At 50.9% G+C, this 16,567-nt stretch overlaps 1 protein-coding gene across 1 annotated transcript; it reads left to right on the forward strand.

Annotated features, from left to right (window-relative positions):
• The first annotated feature begins 534 nt into the window (after positions 1 to 534).
• rbl1 (retinoblastoma-like 1 (p107)) lies at positions 535 to 15,583 on the forward strand. The gene is made up of 22 exons (XM_047014252.1): positions 535 to 817; positions 1,528 to 1,661; positions 1,882 to 2,082; positions 2,352 to 2,416; positions 2,574 to 2,702; positions 2,808 to 2,998; positions 3,402 to 3,466; positions 3,670 to 3,862; positions 4,255 to 4,421; positions 4,592 to 4,704; positions 5,181 to 5,284; positions 5,428 to 5,565; positions 5,641 to 5,805; positions 6,546 to 6,678; positions 6,835 to 7,083; positions 8,394 to 8,551; positions 13,326 to 13,502; positions 13,765 to 13,836; positions 14,150 to 14,222; positions 14,315 to 14,460; positions 14,584 to 14,751; positions 15,054 to 15,583. Exons 1-22 carry the CDS (start codon positions 659 to 661, stop codon positions 15,264 to 15,266), a joined length of 3,213 nt encoding a protein of 1,070 aa, XP_046870208.1. The 5' UTR covers positions 535 to 658; the 3' UTR covers positions 15,267 to 15,583.
• The last annotated feature ends 984 nt before the right edge of the window (positions 15,584 to 16,567 follow it).

Genomic DNA, 16,567 nt, shown 5'->3' on the forward strand with positions numbered 1-16,567 from the left:
TGTTCACAATATGTACTTCTTGTTTTTGACTACCCGCAATGCTGTGGGGCTATCTTGTTGTTATTATCAGTGACCTATGCACTTTGTAAAACTCTCTCTTGGAAGTCGCTTTGGATAAAAGCGTCTGCTAAATGAATAAATGTAATGTAAATGTAAATTCACAAATCAGTAAAATATTATTTGCCATAATAGCGTTAAGTCGCTAGACAATATTTTATGTCACTAGTAAAGGCGAAAGGTTGCTAAATTGGTAACACCGTAGATCTGTGGATGTTAAAAATGTAAGTTCGACTTCATGCAGCACCGGCGGCGCCGACATCCGGCTGCAGGCGGCTGCCTTGAAGCTGCTGATAATGCCATTGGCTGCTTCAAGTCAGCCGGACTGCAGGCGACTGCAGGCGACGCCGGCGCTGCATGAAGTCGAACACACCTAAAGTTGGTTCTGGGGGAGGGGAAGGGGGCGGGGTTACCATGACGGCCCTGTGTGTCACAGTCTCCCATTGGCTGCAGGGGGGCAGTTTTCGCGCCACTTGGTTCGCGGTGGATTGTGGGAACGGAAGAGCGGAGGATTCGGACGCTGTTGTGATTGTGGCGAACTGGAACTATTAACTTCATCTGACGGGGTTTTAATTCGTCTTTTGAACATAATTATTTACTAATGCGGGGGGACGAGTCCGACTCGGATTCGGGGAAAATGGACGAAAGTTCCGTCCGAACCAGTTTGGACGCGCTCTGCCAGGAACTTAATATGGACGAGGAGACTGCAACTGAAGCCATGCAAAACTTCACAGCCATATGGAATACATACACCCTGGAGGTAAGCCCACCGCATATTATTATGCTACGGAACTTGCTATCGTTGTTCATCTAAAAGTTCATCTAAAAGTGTTAAGGGTTTTGTGGTCGATGCTGGTTGAACCTTGATCAGTGTCTTGCGCAACACTTGTCTAGATGTGTAGTTGATAGACAGTTGAGTATGCGTCACTACCGCTTGAACTTAACAACACACATGATACACTGCCATATAAAAACCTTGTGTTTTGCTAGGACGCGTACTGTAAACCCCCCCCCCCCCCCCCCCCCCCCCCCCTTGATGTTGTGTAAAAGTTAGATTTAGATTTTCATAAATATCAAGAAAAAGGAGAGATATTCTTGGGGGGTTTTACCTGGTCTTCTGGTTATCGGTGCAAATCTGTTGGCATAGGCCTATGTGAAGCCGTCTGTGACATTACTTGTAAAATAAGGCTATACAAAGAAATTTTGAATTGATTAGGGTCACCATTGTAAACACCGCTCCCATTCAATGAACCCCATGGTGTGTCGCTTTCAATCTTATCGCGTGAAACACGCATGGCTACATATGGGTTTTGTTTTTCCTTTCGCGCGTGTATGTTTTTCTTATGTCTGTGCGATCTTCACGCGCTTGTGTGTGTGTGTGTGTGTGTCAGTGATGTTTCTTCTCCACACGCGTGTGTCTGTTTCACTGTTTAATCCATGGTCATAAGCGCGTGCTCTGTGTGCGTGCAGGGAGAGGTGGTACACTGGCTGGCGTGTGCTCTGTACGCAGCCTGCAGGAAGAACTGCACTCCCACGGTGGGGCGAGGCCTAATGGAGGGGAACTGCGTGTCGCTCACCCGCATCCTCCGGACCGCCAAACTCAGGTATGTTACACACACACACACACACACACACACACACACACACACACACACACACACACACACACACACTTCCATGGTGGACACACACACACTTCCATGGTGGACACACACACTTCAGTATGATCCAAAAGTGGCTGGAAATGAAACACACACACACACTTCAGTATGATCCAAAAGTTTCTGGAGATGAAACGCACACACACACTTCCTGTATGTGCAGTCTGCTGCAGTTCTTCAGTAAGATGCAGAAGTGGCTGGAGATGACCAGTCTGCCTCAGGACTTCAGGCTGCGCGTAGGCAGGCTGGAGCGCAACTTTGAGGTTTCCACGGTGATCTTCAGGAAGTTTGAGCCCATCTTCATGGACATGTTCCAGAACCCCCAGGGAGAGCCCCCACGCCAGCCCCGCAGCAGGAAACACAGGTACCACTTCCTGTCTGGAGCTGTCTGTCTGTTCAATCATCCATCCGTCAGTCTGTATCTCTCTTTCTCTGTGTGTCTGTCTGTGTCTGTATATCTGTTCGTCTCTCTCTGTATTTACACTTGTGTGTCTGTTCAATTATCCGTCCATCTGTCTCTATCTCTCTGTCTGTCTCTATTTTTCCATCTGTCTCTGTCCGTCTGTTTGTCTGTCTGTCTCTGTCTGTCTCTTTCTCCCTCTCTCCCCATGTTGACCTCTCTCTCCCCCCCAGACGGCAGCCGTGTCACGTGACTGACGTGTTCCGGTTCTGCTGGACTCTGTTCGTCTACACGAAAGGTGAGCTGGGAGGGAGGAGGGGCGACCATGGCAACAGGCACGATGATGACACGTGTCCGTGTGTGGGAGAGCTGCCCCTGCCTCTCTGACTCTCGCTCTCGCTCTCTCTCTCGCTCTCTCTCTCGCTCTCTCTGTCTCTCTCTCTCTGTGTGTGTAGGAAACTTCAGGATGATAGGTGATGACCTGGTGAACTCATATCATCTGCTGCTCTGTTGTCTGGACCTGGTGTTCAACAACGCTCTGCTCTGCTCCAACAGCAAAGACCTCATCAACCCTCTCTTCAGAGGTAGACACACAGACACACACCCAAATGTGATGTTACGCTCCCAACAGAAAGGATCAAAGTGATTTGATGGTGTGTGTGTGTGTGTGTGTGTGTGTGTGAGAGCAGGGCTGCCGGGCGTGTGCAGTGAGAGCCAGGCCCCAGGCCTGCAGGGGGGGGTGACGGAGGCTGGTCCTGTGGTGGAGCTTCCCAGCGTGATGGAGCGGCTGTGTGAGTTACATGACGGGCTGGTGATGGAAGCCAAGGGGATCCGGGAACATTACTTCAAACCCTACATCACACGGCTGTACCAGAGAGGGGTGAGAGACGCACACCAGCACGCACACCAGCGCACACACACTCACTCACCAGTACACACACTCACTCACCAGCGCACACACTCACTCACCAGTACACACACACTCACTCACCAGTACACACACTCACCAGTACACACACACTCACTCACCAGTACACACACACACACTCACCAGCACACACACACCAGTACACACACTCACTCACCAGTACACACTCACTCACCAGTACACACACACACTCACCAGTACACACACACACACTCACCAGCACACACACACCAGTACACACACTCACTCACCAGCAGACACACACACACCAGCAGACACACACACACCAGCAGACACACACACACCAGTACACACTCACTCCCTTGCATGTTGTGACGGTGCTGCTGGTGTCTAGATCCTGCAGGGGAACGAGGAACAGCTGACACAGCTGCTGGATCCACCCAACTTCACAGACAACAAGTATGTCTGTGTGCCTGTCTACCTGTCTGTCTGACTGCCTGTCTGTCTGTCTACCTTCCTGTCTGTCTGTCTGTCTGTGTGTGTGCCTGTGTGTCTACCTGTCTGTCTACCCTCCTGTCCGCCTGTCTGTTTTGTCTGATTGTGTGTGTCTTAGTAAGTCCATCAACAGGAGTATGTGTTGACTTGGTGTGTGTGTGTCTCAGTAAGTCCGTGAACAGGGAGTATGAGGAGTACGTGTTGACTGTGGGGGACTTTGACGAGCGAGTGTTTCTGGGCACCGACGCCGACGAGGAAATCGGAACCCCTCGCAAGACCGGCCCCGCCCCCAGCACTGTCCACGGACAGCTGTCTGCTCGAAAGCAGGTGGAGAGCAACCTGCAGCAGCACTTTGACAAGGTATCTAACTAGCATGGGAACCTGCTACCTAGCCAGCCAACCTGCAGCAGCACTTAAAGAAGGTAGCCAACTAGCATGGTAACCTGCTACCTAGCCAGCTAACCTGCAGCAGCACTTAAAGAAGGTAGCCAACTAGCATGGTAACCTGCTACCGTCACAGCTAACGTCAAGCAGCACTTAAAAAAGGTTGCTTACTAGCTAACTAACCTGCTTACTAATCAGCTTCCTTGCTAACTAACCTGCGACCTAGTTTACTACCTTGCTAGCTTACCTGCTAACTAGCTTGCCAGCTCACTAACTAACTCATTACCTGACTGTTTGTGTGTGTGTGACTGTGTGTCTGGCGGTGTGTGTGTGTTTGTGGCTGCATGCGTCTGTGCCCGCGTGTGTAGACCCGCTCTCTGGCGCCCTCTACGCCCCTGACGGGGCGGCGCTACCTGAAGGAGAAGGATCAGCTGGTGACTCCCGTGTCCTCGGCTACGCAGAGCGTCAGCAGGCTGCAGAGCATGGTGGCCGGCCTGCGGCCCACACCCAGCCCCGCCCTCATCAACATATGCAGGTGTGTGCGTGTCGTAGCAGGTGTGTGCGTGTCGTAGCAGGTGTGTGCTTGTCGTAGCAAGTGCGTGCGTGTCGTAGCAGGTGCGTGCGTGTCGTAGGAAGTGTGTGCGTGTTGTAGCAGGTGTGTGCGTGTCGTAGGAAGTGTGTGTGTTGACTGTGTGTGTGTTGCAGGTCCTGCTCCAGAGACCCTCTGGAGAACATCCAGACCAGAATCAAGACGCTCGGAGATGCCTTCAAACAGCACTACACACATGACACTCACCTGCTGCCGGGATCCCACATGGGTCAGACACACACACACACACACATGCTTGTTTCAGTATTCATGTGAGGATTTACAAACCCTACAACCCTGAGAAATAGCACTTAGGTTGTAGACAGGCTGGTTCTGGGGTTGTAGACTGACAGGCTGGTTCTGGGGTTGTAGACTGACAGGCTGGTTCTGGGGTTGTAGGCTGACAGGCTGGTTCTGTTGTAGACTGACAGGCTGGTTCTGTTGTAGACTGAAAGGCTGGTTCTGGGGTTGTAGGCTGACAGGCTGGTTCTGGGGTTGTAGACTGACAGGCTGGTTCTGTTGTAGACTGACAGGCTGGTTCTGGGGTTGTAGGCTGACAGGCTGGTTCTGGGGTTGTAGACTGACAGGCTGGTTCTGTTGTAGACTGACAGGCTGGTTCTGGGGTTGTAGACTGACAGGCTGGTTCTGGGGTTGTAGACTGACAGGCTGGTTCTGTTGTAGACTGACAGGCTGGTTCTGTTGTAGACTTTGCAGAGAAGCGCCTGCGTCTGGGGGAGATCCTGTACTACAAGGTCCTGGAGAACGTCATGCTGCAGGAGACCCGCCGACTCCACGGCAAGGACATGGCTGTGAGTGGAACCCTGCAGAACCGCCATGCATCCACACAACAATGGATAGGTTCCACACACCCTCTAGAACATAGTTGGGTTCCACACACTCCAGAACTAGAACGGCTGTGTTCCAGAGCTGACGTGCCTGTGTGTGTTTGAAGGTTCTGCTGGAGCAGGACATGTTCCACTGTTCTCTGCTGGCCTGCTGCCTGGAGGTGGTGCTGTTCTCCTACAGCTCCCCCAGAACCTTCCCCTGGATCATCAGCATCTTCAAGCTGCCTGCTTTCTACTTCTTCAAGGTACACACACACACACACACACACGTACTCACACACATATACTGTAAAAGCTATAAAGACACATTGTGTGTGCAGGTGATAGAAGTGTTCATCAGGGCGGAGGAGGGTCTGTCCAGGGACATGGTGAAGCATCTGAACTCTGTGGAGGAGCAGGTTCTGGAGAGCAGAGCCTGGACTGCCTCCTCCGCCCTCTGGGGGGCGCTGCAGGCAGACGGCAACAAGGTCCCTACCGTGGAGGAGGTAGGGGGAACTAGCATACATTCTATACACCACATAGTTCACACTAGATACAACACCCTCCTGAGGAGGAGGGAGGGGGCACAGTTAGGGTGCAGAGCTAGTTCTAACCAGGTGTGTGTGTTCCAGGTGAGCTAGTTCTAACCAGGTGTGTGTGTTCCAGATGTGTGTGTGTTCCAGGTGAGCTAGTTCTAACCAGGTGTGTGTGTTCCAGGTGAGCTAGTTATAACCAGGTGTGTGTGTTCCAGGTGAGCTAGTTCTAACCAGGTGTGTGTTCCAGGTGAGCTAGTTCTAACCAGGTGTGTGTGTGTTCCAGGTGAGCTAGTTCTAACCAGGTGTGTGTGTTCCAGGTGAGCTAGTTCTAACCAGGTGTGTGTGTGTGTTCCAGGTGAGCTAGTTCTAACCAGGTGTGTGTGTTTCAGGTGAGCTAGTTCTAACCAGGTGTGTGTGTTCCAGGTGAGCTAGTTCTAACCAGGTGTGTGTGTGTTCCAGGTGTGTGTGTGTTCCAGGTGAGCTAGTTCTAACCAGGTGTGTGTATGTTCCAGGTGAGCTAGTTCTAACCAGGTGTGTGTTCCAGGTGAGCTAGTTCTAACCAGGTGTGTGTGTTCCAGGTGAGCTAGTTCTAACCAGGTGTGTGTGTTCCAGGTGAGCTAGTTCTAACCAGGTGTGTGTTCCAGGTGAGCTAGTTCTAACCAGGTGTGTGTTCCAGGTGAGCTAGTTCTAACCAGGTGTGTGTGTTTCAGGTCAACTTCCCGGGCAGCTTTGACACGGGCTGCGGCAGTTCTGGCCCCACCCACCTGCCCCTGGTCTCCCTGTCCCCCATCGTCCACCCACGCATACGAGAGTTCCGCTCCGCCCTGGGCAGCGCCCGCAAAGGTGTGTGTGTGTGTGTGTCAACTTTGTCATTGTATGTGCTTGTAGTTAGACATTGGTAAATGGGATGGGTCTTTGCTAATAAGTACATGTTAACGTTGTTGTTTGTGTACTTTTTGTGTGTAACATCAGTAACCCCTCCCTCTCTCTCCCCTCCAGACGTTCCCCCCTCCCCCCTCTCCGTCCACGACCGCTACAGCTCGCCTGCAGCCGGCAGTGCCAAGAGACGGCTGTTTGGGGACGAGCCCCCCCCCAGGCCCCCGGGGCACCTGGCCCCCCCTGCCCTCAGCCCCCTGGCCTCCCCTGCTAAGAGGCTGAGCTTCAGCCCCGGGGCCATGCTGAAGATAGACAGCCCCACCCTGCTCATGTCCTCTCCTCACAGCCAGACGCTCAGCTTCCCCCTGCAAGGTACCGGCCACACACACACACACGCTTACACACTTATACACACACACTTACACACTTTTACACACACACGCTTACACACTTATACACACACACACGCTTACACACTTATACACACGCTTACACACTAGGGCTGGGCGGTATGACGGTATATACCGTGCAACGGTAGAAATGTGTCTACCGGGAGAGATTTGGCTATACCGTTTCAACCGCGGTATACTTTATACTATATTTTTGTATTACACGTGTCAATTAAATGTCTGGTTGTTGTATTGTATATAAGCCATTATATCGGTTTCGGCGCATTCGGCGCATTCTTGCGATATTTAGAATTGTAGTTCAACTTCTATTTGATTTGCTATTTTTGTTTGACCTGAAACACATTTGTGTTGGTCTGACAGAATTTTCGATGTGGAGTATTTTGTTTAAGCGGACCACATTCATGCCGATGCTAATTAGCCTACGTATATATTTGATGTCCCATTCTGCAGGTAACCAATTCCATTTGTTCAAGTTTTATGTCTCTCGCTGTAAAATTCTTGTTGTAAAATTACACTGGTGGCGTTGCTAGCATTCTTGATCTAGGATGACTAGTGAAGGCTAACTACTTACTGAGAGTGAGGTCATGCCTGGAAATATCAAACTGAAACGTATTGACCGAGTTTTAACGAGGTACGCCGAAACCGAAGTTATATGGATAGTAAAAGTCAGACTGATCGCTTTCGTTGATTTTGAAATTTTCGTCGGAGGTCATTACGGATCCGTATTGAGCTGTGAGTAGCTCACCACGCGGATGGCATGACTGCGCATCAGCCAATAGGAACGCTCATACTTGTAATCTTTTTTTTTTTTGTCTTTTGTTTTTAACTCAAGTGTTGTCTCATGTAAGGCAGTTGTTTTTGTTTGTAATAAATAAATAATAGAGTGTGATGATGTGCGGTATGGTTATTTTGTACCATTTCTTAATTGAATTTACAGAACAATTACTATACCGTGATATCTACTGTAACCGTGATATAAAATTACTCATACCGTGATAGAAGATTTTGGCCATATCGCCCACCCCTATTACACACTTATACACACACACGCTTACACACACACGCGCTTACACACTTATACACACACACACACACACGCTTACACACTTATACACAGGCTTACACACACACGCGCTTACACACTTATACACACACACACACACACACACGCTTACACACTTATACACAGGCTTACACACTTATTCACACACACTCTCACACACCCTCTTAACAAACACTCATGTGATGCTTTGTGTGTTTTGATGTTTAAAGGTTTAAAGACCAACGGAAGCGGAATCACGCTGATCCAGTCTGGCCCAATCACGGCGCAGATACTGCTGACCGCCTCCCCCAGCCGCCCAAGCCCCGCCCCTCAGCCGAGTGCCACGCGTCCGAGACGCACCGGGTCCTTGGCCCTGTTCTTCAGGAAGGTACACACACAAACACACACCTCTAGCCCTGTTCTTCAGGAAGGTACACACACAAACACACACCTCTAGCCCTGTTCTTCAGGAAGGTACACACACAAACACACACCTCTAGCCCTGTTCTTCAGGAAGGTACACACACAAACACACACCTCTAGCCCTGTTCTTCAGGAAGGTACACACACAAACACACACCTCTAGCCCTGTTCTTCAGGAAGGTACACACACAAACACACACCTCTAGCCCTGTTCTTCAGGAGGGTACACACACAAACACACACCTCTAGCCCTGTTCTTCAGGAAGGTACACACACAAACACACACCTCTAGCCCTGTTCTTCAGGAAGGTACACACACAAACACACACCTCTAGCCCTGTTCTTCAGGAAGGTACACACACAAACACACACCTCTAGCCCTGTTCTTCAGGAAGGTACACACACAAACACACACCTCTAGCCCTGTTCTTCAGGAAGGTACACACACAAACACACACCTCTAGCCCTGTTCTTCAGGAGGGTACACACACAAACACACACCTCTAGCCCTGTTCTTCAGGAGGGTACACACACCTCTAGCCCTGTTCTTCAGGAAGGTACACACACAAACACACACCTCTAGCCCTGTTCTTCAGGAGGGTACACACACAAACACACACCTCTAGCCCTGTTCTTCAGGAGGGTACACACACAAACACACACCTCTAGCCCTGTTCTTCAGGAAGGTACACACACAAACACACACCTCTAGCCCTGTTCTTCAGGAGGGTACACACACAAACACACACCTCTAGCCCTGTTCTTCAGGAGGGTACACACACAAACACACACCTCTAGCCCTGTTCTTCAGGAGGGTACACACACAAACAGACACCTCTAGCCCTGTTCTTCAGGAGGGTACACACACCTCTAGCCCTGTTCTTCAGGAAGGTACACACACAAACACACACCTCTAGCCCTGTTCTTCAGGAGGGTACACACACAAACACACACCTCTAGCCCTGTTCTTCAGGAGGGTACACACACAAACACACACCTCTAGCCCTGTTCTTCAGGAGGGTACACACACAAACACACACCTCTAGCCCTGTTCTTCAGGAGGGTACACACACAAACACACACCTCTAGCCCTGTTCTTCAGAAAGGTACACACACAAACACACACCTCTAGCCCTGTTCTTCAGGAAGGTACACACACAAACACACACCTCTAGCCCTGTTCTTCAGGAAGGTACACACACAAACACACACCTCTAGCCCTGTTCTTCAGGAGGGTACACACACAAACACACACCTCTAGCCCTGTTCTTCAGGAGGGTACACACACAAACACACACCTCTAGCCCTGTTCTTCAGGAAGGTACACACACAAACACACACCTCTAGCCCTGTTCTTCAGGAAGGTACACACACAAACACACACCTCTAGCCCTGTTCTTCAGGAAGGTACACACACAAACACACACCTCTAGCCCTGTTCTTCAGGAGGGTACACACACAAACACACACCTCTAGCCCTGTTCTTCAGGAAGGTACACACACAAACACACACCTCTAGCCCTGTTCTTCAGGAAGGTACACACACAAACACACACCTCTAGCCCTGTTCTTCAGGAGGGTACACACACCTCTAGCCCTGTTCTTCAGGAGGGTACACACACAAACAGACACCTCTAGCCCTGTTCTTCAGGAGGGTACACACACCTCTAGCCCTGTTCTTCAGGAAGGTACACACACAAACACACACCTCTAGCCCTGTTCTTCAGGAGGGTACACACACCTCTAGCCCTGTTCTTCAGGAGGGTACACACACAAACACACACCTCTAGCCCTGTTCTTCAGAAAGGTACACACACAAACACACACCTCTAGCCCTGTTCTTCAGGAAGGTACACACACAAACACACACCTCTAGCCCTGTTCTTCAGGAAGGTACACACACAAACACACACCTCTAGCCCTGTTCTTCAGGAGGGTACACACACAAACACACACCTCTAGCCCTGTTCTTCAGGAGGGTACACACACAAACACACACCTCTAGCCCTGTTCTTCAGGAGGGTACACACACAAACACACACCTCTAGCCCTGTTCTTCAGGAAGGTACACACACAAACACACACCTCTAGCCCTGTTCTTCAGGAAGGTACACACACAAACACACACCTCTAGCCCTGTTCTTCAGGAAGGTACACACACAAACACACACCTCTAGCCCTGTTCTTCAGGAGGGTACACACACAAACACACACCTCTAGCCCTGTTCTTCAGGAGGGTACACACACAAACACACACCTCTAGCCCTGTTCTTCAGAAGGTACACACACAAACACACACCTCTAGCCCTGTTCTTCAGGAGGGTACACACACAAACACACACCTCTAGCCCTGTTCTTCAGGAGGGTACACACACAAACACACACCTCTAGCCCTGTTCTTCAGGAGGGTACACACACAAACACACACCTCTAGCCCTGTTCTTCAGGAGGGTACACACACAAACACACACCTCTAGCCCTGTTCTTCAGGAGGGTACACACACAAACACACACCTCTAGCCCTGTTCTTCAGGAGGGTACACACACAAACACACACCTCTAGCCCTGTTCTTCAGGAGGGTACACACACAAACACACACCTCTAGCCCTGTTCTTCAGGAGGGTACACACACAAACACACACCTCTAGCCCTGTTCTTCAGGAAGGTACACACACAAACACACACCTCTAGCCCTGTTCTTCAGGAAGGTACACACACAAACACACACCTCTAGCCCTGTTCTTCAGGAAGGTACACACACAAACACACACCTCTAGCCCTGTTCTTCAGGAAGGTACACACACAAACACACACCTCTAGCCCTGTTCTTCAGGAAGGTACACACACAAACACACACCTCTAGCCCTGTTCTTCAGGAAGGTACACACACAAACACACACCTCTAGCCCTGTTCTTCAGGAAGGTACACACACAAACACACACCTCTAGCCCTGTTCTTCAGGAAGGTACACACACAAACACACACCTCTAGCCCTGTTCTTCAGGAAGGTACACACACAAACACACACCTCTAGCCCTGTTCTTCAGGAGGGTACCCACACAAACACACACCTCTAGCCCTGTTCTTCAGGAGGGTACACACACAAACACACACCTCTAGCCCTGTTCTTCAGGAAGGTACACACACAAACACACACCTCTAGCCCTGTTCTTCAGGAAGGTACACACACAAACACACACCTCTAGCCCTGTTCTTCAGGAGGGTACACACACCTCTAGCCCTGTTCTTCAGGAAGGTACACACACAAACACACACCTCTAGCCCTGTTCTTCAGGAGGGTACACACACAAACACACACCTCTAGCCCTGTTCTTCAGGAGGGTACACACACAAACACACACCTCTAGCCCTGTTCTTCAGAAGGTACACACACAAACACACACCTCTAGCCCTGTTCTTCAGGAGGGTACACACACAAACACACACCTCTAGCCCTGTTCTTCAGGAGGGTACACACACAAACACACACCTCTAGCCCTGTTCTTCAGGAGGGTACACACACAAACACACACCTCTAGCCCTGTTCTTCAGGAGGGTACACACACAAACACACACCTCTAGCCCTGTTCTTCAGGAGGGTACACACACAAACACACACCTCTAGCCCTGTTCTTCAGGAGGGTACACACACAAACACACACCTCTAGCCCTGTTCTTCAGGAGGGTACACACACAAACACACACCTCTAGCCCTGTTCTTCAGGAAGGTACACACACAAACACACACCTCTAGCCCTGTTCTTCAGGAAGGTACACACACAAACACACACCTCTAGCCCTGTTCTTCAGGAAGGTACACACACAAACACACACCTCTAGCCCTGTTCTTCAGGAAGGTACACACACAAACACACACCTCTAGCCCTGTTCTTCAGGAAGGTACACACACAAACACACACCTCTAGCCCTGTTCTTCAGGAAGGTACACACACAAACACACACCTCTAGCCCTGTTCTTCAGGAAGGTACACACACAAACACACACCTCTAGCCCTGTTCTTCAGGAAGGTACACACACAAACACACACCTCTAGCCCTGTTCTTCAGGAGGGTACACACACAAACACACACCTCTAGCCCTGTTCTTCAGGAGGGTACACACACAAACACACACCTCTAGCCCTGTTCTTCAGGAAGGTACACACACAAACACACACCTCTAGCCCTGTTCTTCAGGAGGGTACACACACAAACACACACCTCTAGCCCTGTTCTTCAGGAGGGTACACACACAAACACACACCTCTAGCCCTGTTCTTCAGGAGGGTACACACACAAACACACACCTCTAGCCCTGTTCTTCAGGAAGGTACACACACAAACACACACCTCTAGCCCTGCTCTTTAGGAGGGTACACACACAAACACACACCTCTAGCCCTGTTCTTCAGGAAGGTACACACACAAACACACACCTCTAGCCCTGTTCTTCAGGAAGGTACACACACAAACACACACCTCTAGCCCTGTTCTTCAGGAGGGTACACACACCACGCCCTGTTCTTCAGGAGGGTACAAACACACACCTCTAGCCCTGTTCTTCAGGAGGGTACACACACAAACACACACCTCTAGCCCTGTTCTTCAGGAAGGTACACACACAAACACACACCTCTAGCCCTGTTCTTCAGGAGGGTACACACACCACGCCCTGTTCTTCAGGAAGGTACACACACACACCCTGTCCTGAGTGCTGTGTCTCGTGTCTCTCCTCAGGTGTACCACCTGGCCAGTGTTCGTCTGAGAGACCTGTGTGTGAAACTGGACATCTCCCCGGAGCTGAGGGGGAAGATCTGGACGTGCTTGGAGCACTCCCTGGTCCACTGCTCCTCCCTCCTGAGGGACAGACACCTGGACCAGATCCTGCTCTCCGCCATCTACATCATCTCCAAGGTCAGCCAATCACCTGCCTGCTCTGTCTGTGTTCAGCCAATCACCTGTCTTCTCCGTCTGTGTTCAGCCAATCACCTGCCTGCTCCGTCTGTGTTCAGCCAATCACCTGTCTTCTTCGTCTGTTCTCAGCCATTTGACGGCTGTATATGTGCCAGTTTGAGACCAACCAATCACTGGCCAAGACACCCTGTTTTGTGCCATTGATGGTTTAAGATCAGTCATAGATCTGTGATAACATGTGTGTGTGTCCGTGTCCGTCCAGATCACCAAAGAGCCTCACACCTTCCAGGATATCATGAAGTGCTACCGTAGCCAACCACAGGCCAGCAGTCAGGTCAGTGGGCCAATCACATGGGATCTGCCATGGAAGTAGCCAATCACTGCTCTTCTGCTATGATAGATGTGTTCTGTACGGTTAACTAAAGTCCGTAACATGTAATTTGACTTGAACCTGTCGCAGGGGGTGACTCATAAATCCTGGTCTTGATTCCGATAAATTGTTGCAAAAGTGTTCTTTTTGTTGCTGTGATTAACTTGTTATCAGTTATATTTATTATTGGTGCTAAATCCAGACTCGTTTTTGCCCCCAGTGGTCAAAACAGTTTATAATTTCTGTGTTTGTGGCTTTTGTGTGTGTGTGTGTCCAGGTGTACCGTAGTGTACTGCTTTGTCACAAAGAGAAGCCTGACGAGCACATGGAAGTGGAACCCACGACAGGAGGTAACACACACACACACACACACTGATACAGCTCCGTTCTGTAGGACCCTCTTTTCTCTGACAGCCCTGTATCTCATGCTCATCATTCACAGAGAAAGCCAATCAGGAGAGCCGAGAAGAGTCTCCCAGCCAATCAGAGGAGGAGCGTGGTGACCTCATCCAGTTCTATAACACCATCTACGTTCTGAAGATGAAGAGCTTCGCCCTGCGCTACGCCACGCTTGGCAACGACACCAGGGTACGCACACACACACATCCATCCATACTTACACACACCTACACACACACACACACACACGCACCCTCATCATGTACACACACATGTTCACCCCCCCCCCCCCCTCACCTGGTCCCCCCCCAGATGGAGGCTCCACCCCCCCTGTCTCCGTTCCCGGCCATGCGAGCCCAGCCCCTCTCCCCCCGCCGGGTGTCCCAGAAGCACACCCTCTACGTCTCCCCCCACAAGCCGCCCCACTGCCCCCCCCCCTCCTCCGCCTACACCTACCACATCAACGGCAGTCCCTCCAAGGTACGTGCACACACACACACACACCTTCTCTCTCAGCTCCCTGCTGGGTTGTGCCTGTCCCTTGCTTGCTCTCAGTAAGTCCAGGTGGAGCTGGTAGTCATTACTTTAACAGTACGAGAGGCCAAATCAAAAAGTTTGACTCAAATGTTTAACTTTTTCCTTCTCTCCTCCTCTACCTTCTTCCTCTCCTCTCCCCACCTCTACTCTCCTCTCACCAACTCTCCTCTCCCTCTCTCCTCACCTCTTCTCTCCTCCCCCCTCCCCACCTCCTCTCTTCTCCCCCAACCTATCTTCTCCTTCAGGAGCTGAGTGACATTAACAGGATGATCCGTCAGGGGGGCGGGGCCCAGGGGGATGTGGCCCAGGGGGGCGTGGCCCTGGCCAGCAGGAAAAGGGCGTTCTCCATGGAGGGCGACTACGCGGACGCGTCCCCCTCCAAGCGAGCGTGTGACAGCAGCGAGGACGTGTTGCTACGACGACTGCAGGACGTGGTATCTGAGAGGAAGCACCACTGAAGGGTGGATGTGTGTGTGTGTGTGTGGGGGGGGGTGGATGTGTGTGAGTGTTGTGCGGGGGGGTGGATGTGTGTGTGTGTGTGGAGGGGGGGAGCAGGCAATGTTGTGTACAGTTCTCTGGATGTGTAGTATCTACACAGGTTATTTTATGGGGTGTGTGTGTGTGTGAGAGAGAGAGAGATCATGTGAACACAGTTCATATGGAAGGTATCAGTGTTATAATCACATATCCACTATACACGTCTGGCCACTAACCAACCAGACCAGGTTTCCTCTGTAACTAATTACAATCACTCACTTTTGAACAATAAAACTGCCCATACAAGACCTGACTTGTTTTGTCTTTTTAGGTTGTGATGTTTATACAGAGAAGAGAGACTTATCTTATTAATGTTCACTGTTGTGAAACAGTTCTGCCCTTTTATGTGTCTGAGCTACTCGTTGACACCATAATTACAGGTGATACCATCAGAGATGGAGGAGGGAGGAGCTGTAATGCAGTAATCAGGTCGGCTGGTTGAACCATTCAAGACAAGGGCACGGTTACGGGAGTGTTTCGTGTGTTTGATGTTAGTTTGACGTGTTTGTGTATAGATCACGTGGATCTGGGTTTTTTTAGAAGGGTTTTAGAGAGAGGACCCTGCAGGTAAACGCTGCTCTGGGTAAAGTGGGATGTCCTGCCATTCCATGTCTGTCCACCAGGTGGCGGTGTAGACTGCAGACCTGCTGAGCTTGTGATGTTGCCCTGGCATTGGAAACGCATCACGCATCACACACACACTCAGCCATTCTCGACTGTGCACACACACACTCAGACGATCACATACACTCCAGCACAGGCCCTCAGTTGACTTGTTGTGCAGAGGTAATACTCCCAGATGGTAGCTAGCTGACATAGCAGGGTGCCAGGCTGCACACACACACACACACACACACACACACACACACATACACATCCAATTAGCAGCTCACACCTCTGTGGTAATCAGTGCTCAGGTGTGACTCTGCTTCCTGTGCGAAGAGCCGGCACTTCCTGGAGATCTGCTGGCTGAGCGGCCCTAATCTGGCTCACCAGGGCCCGTCATCTGGGATTACTGTCACCTCGACTCCATCTGGAATTAATCTCACCTGGGGTTCTACCTGTCTGCCAGGAGGAGAGAGGGACTCACAGGAGGTGTGTGGCTGATGGAGGAGAGAGAGACTCAGAGAAGGTGTGTGGGTGATGGAGAGAGAGACTCAGAGGAGGTGTGTGGGTGATGGAGGAGAGAGAGACTCAGAGGGGTGTGTGGGTGATGGAGGAG

This window comes from Hypomesus transpacificus, unplaced genomic scaffold (assembly GCF_021917145.1).
Source record: "Hypomesus transpacificus isolate Combined female unplaced genomic scaffold, fHypTra1 scaffold_229, whole genome shotgun sequence".
NCBI lineage: Eukaryota > Metazoa > Chordata > Actinopteri > Osmeriformes > Osmeridae > Hypomesus > Hypomesus transpacificus.

Coding starts and splice junctions, on each gene's coding strand:
- rbl1 (XM_047014252.1), top strand. CDS start 659: ATGCGGGGGGACGAGTCCGACTCGGATTCGGGGAAAATGGACGAAAGT. Junction 2,417..2,573: donor TCTGTTCGTCTACACGAAAG/GTGAGCTGGGAG, acceptor CTGTGTGTGTAG/GAAACTTCAGGATGATAGGT. Junction 14,461..14,583: donor CGCTTGGCAACGACACCAGG/GTACGCACACAC, acceptor GTCCCCCCCCAG/ATGGAGGCTCCACCCCCCCT.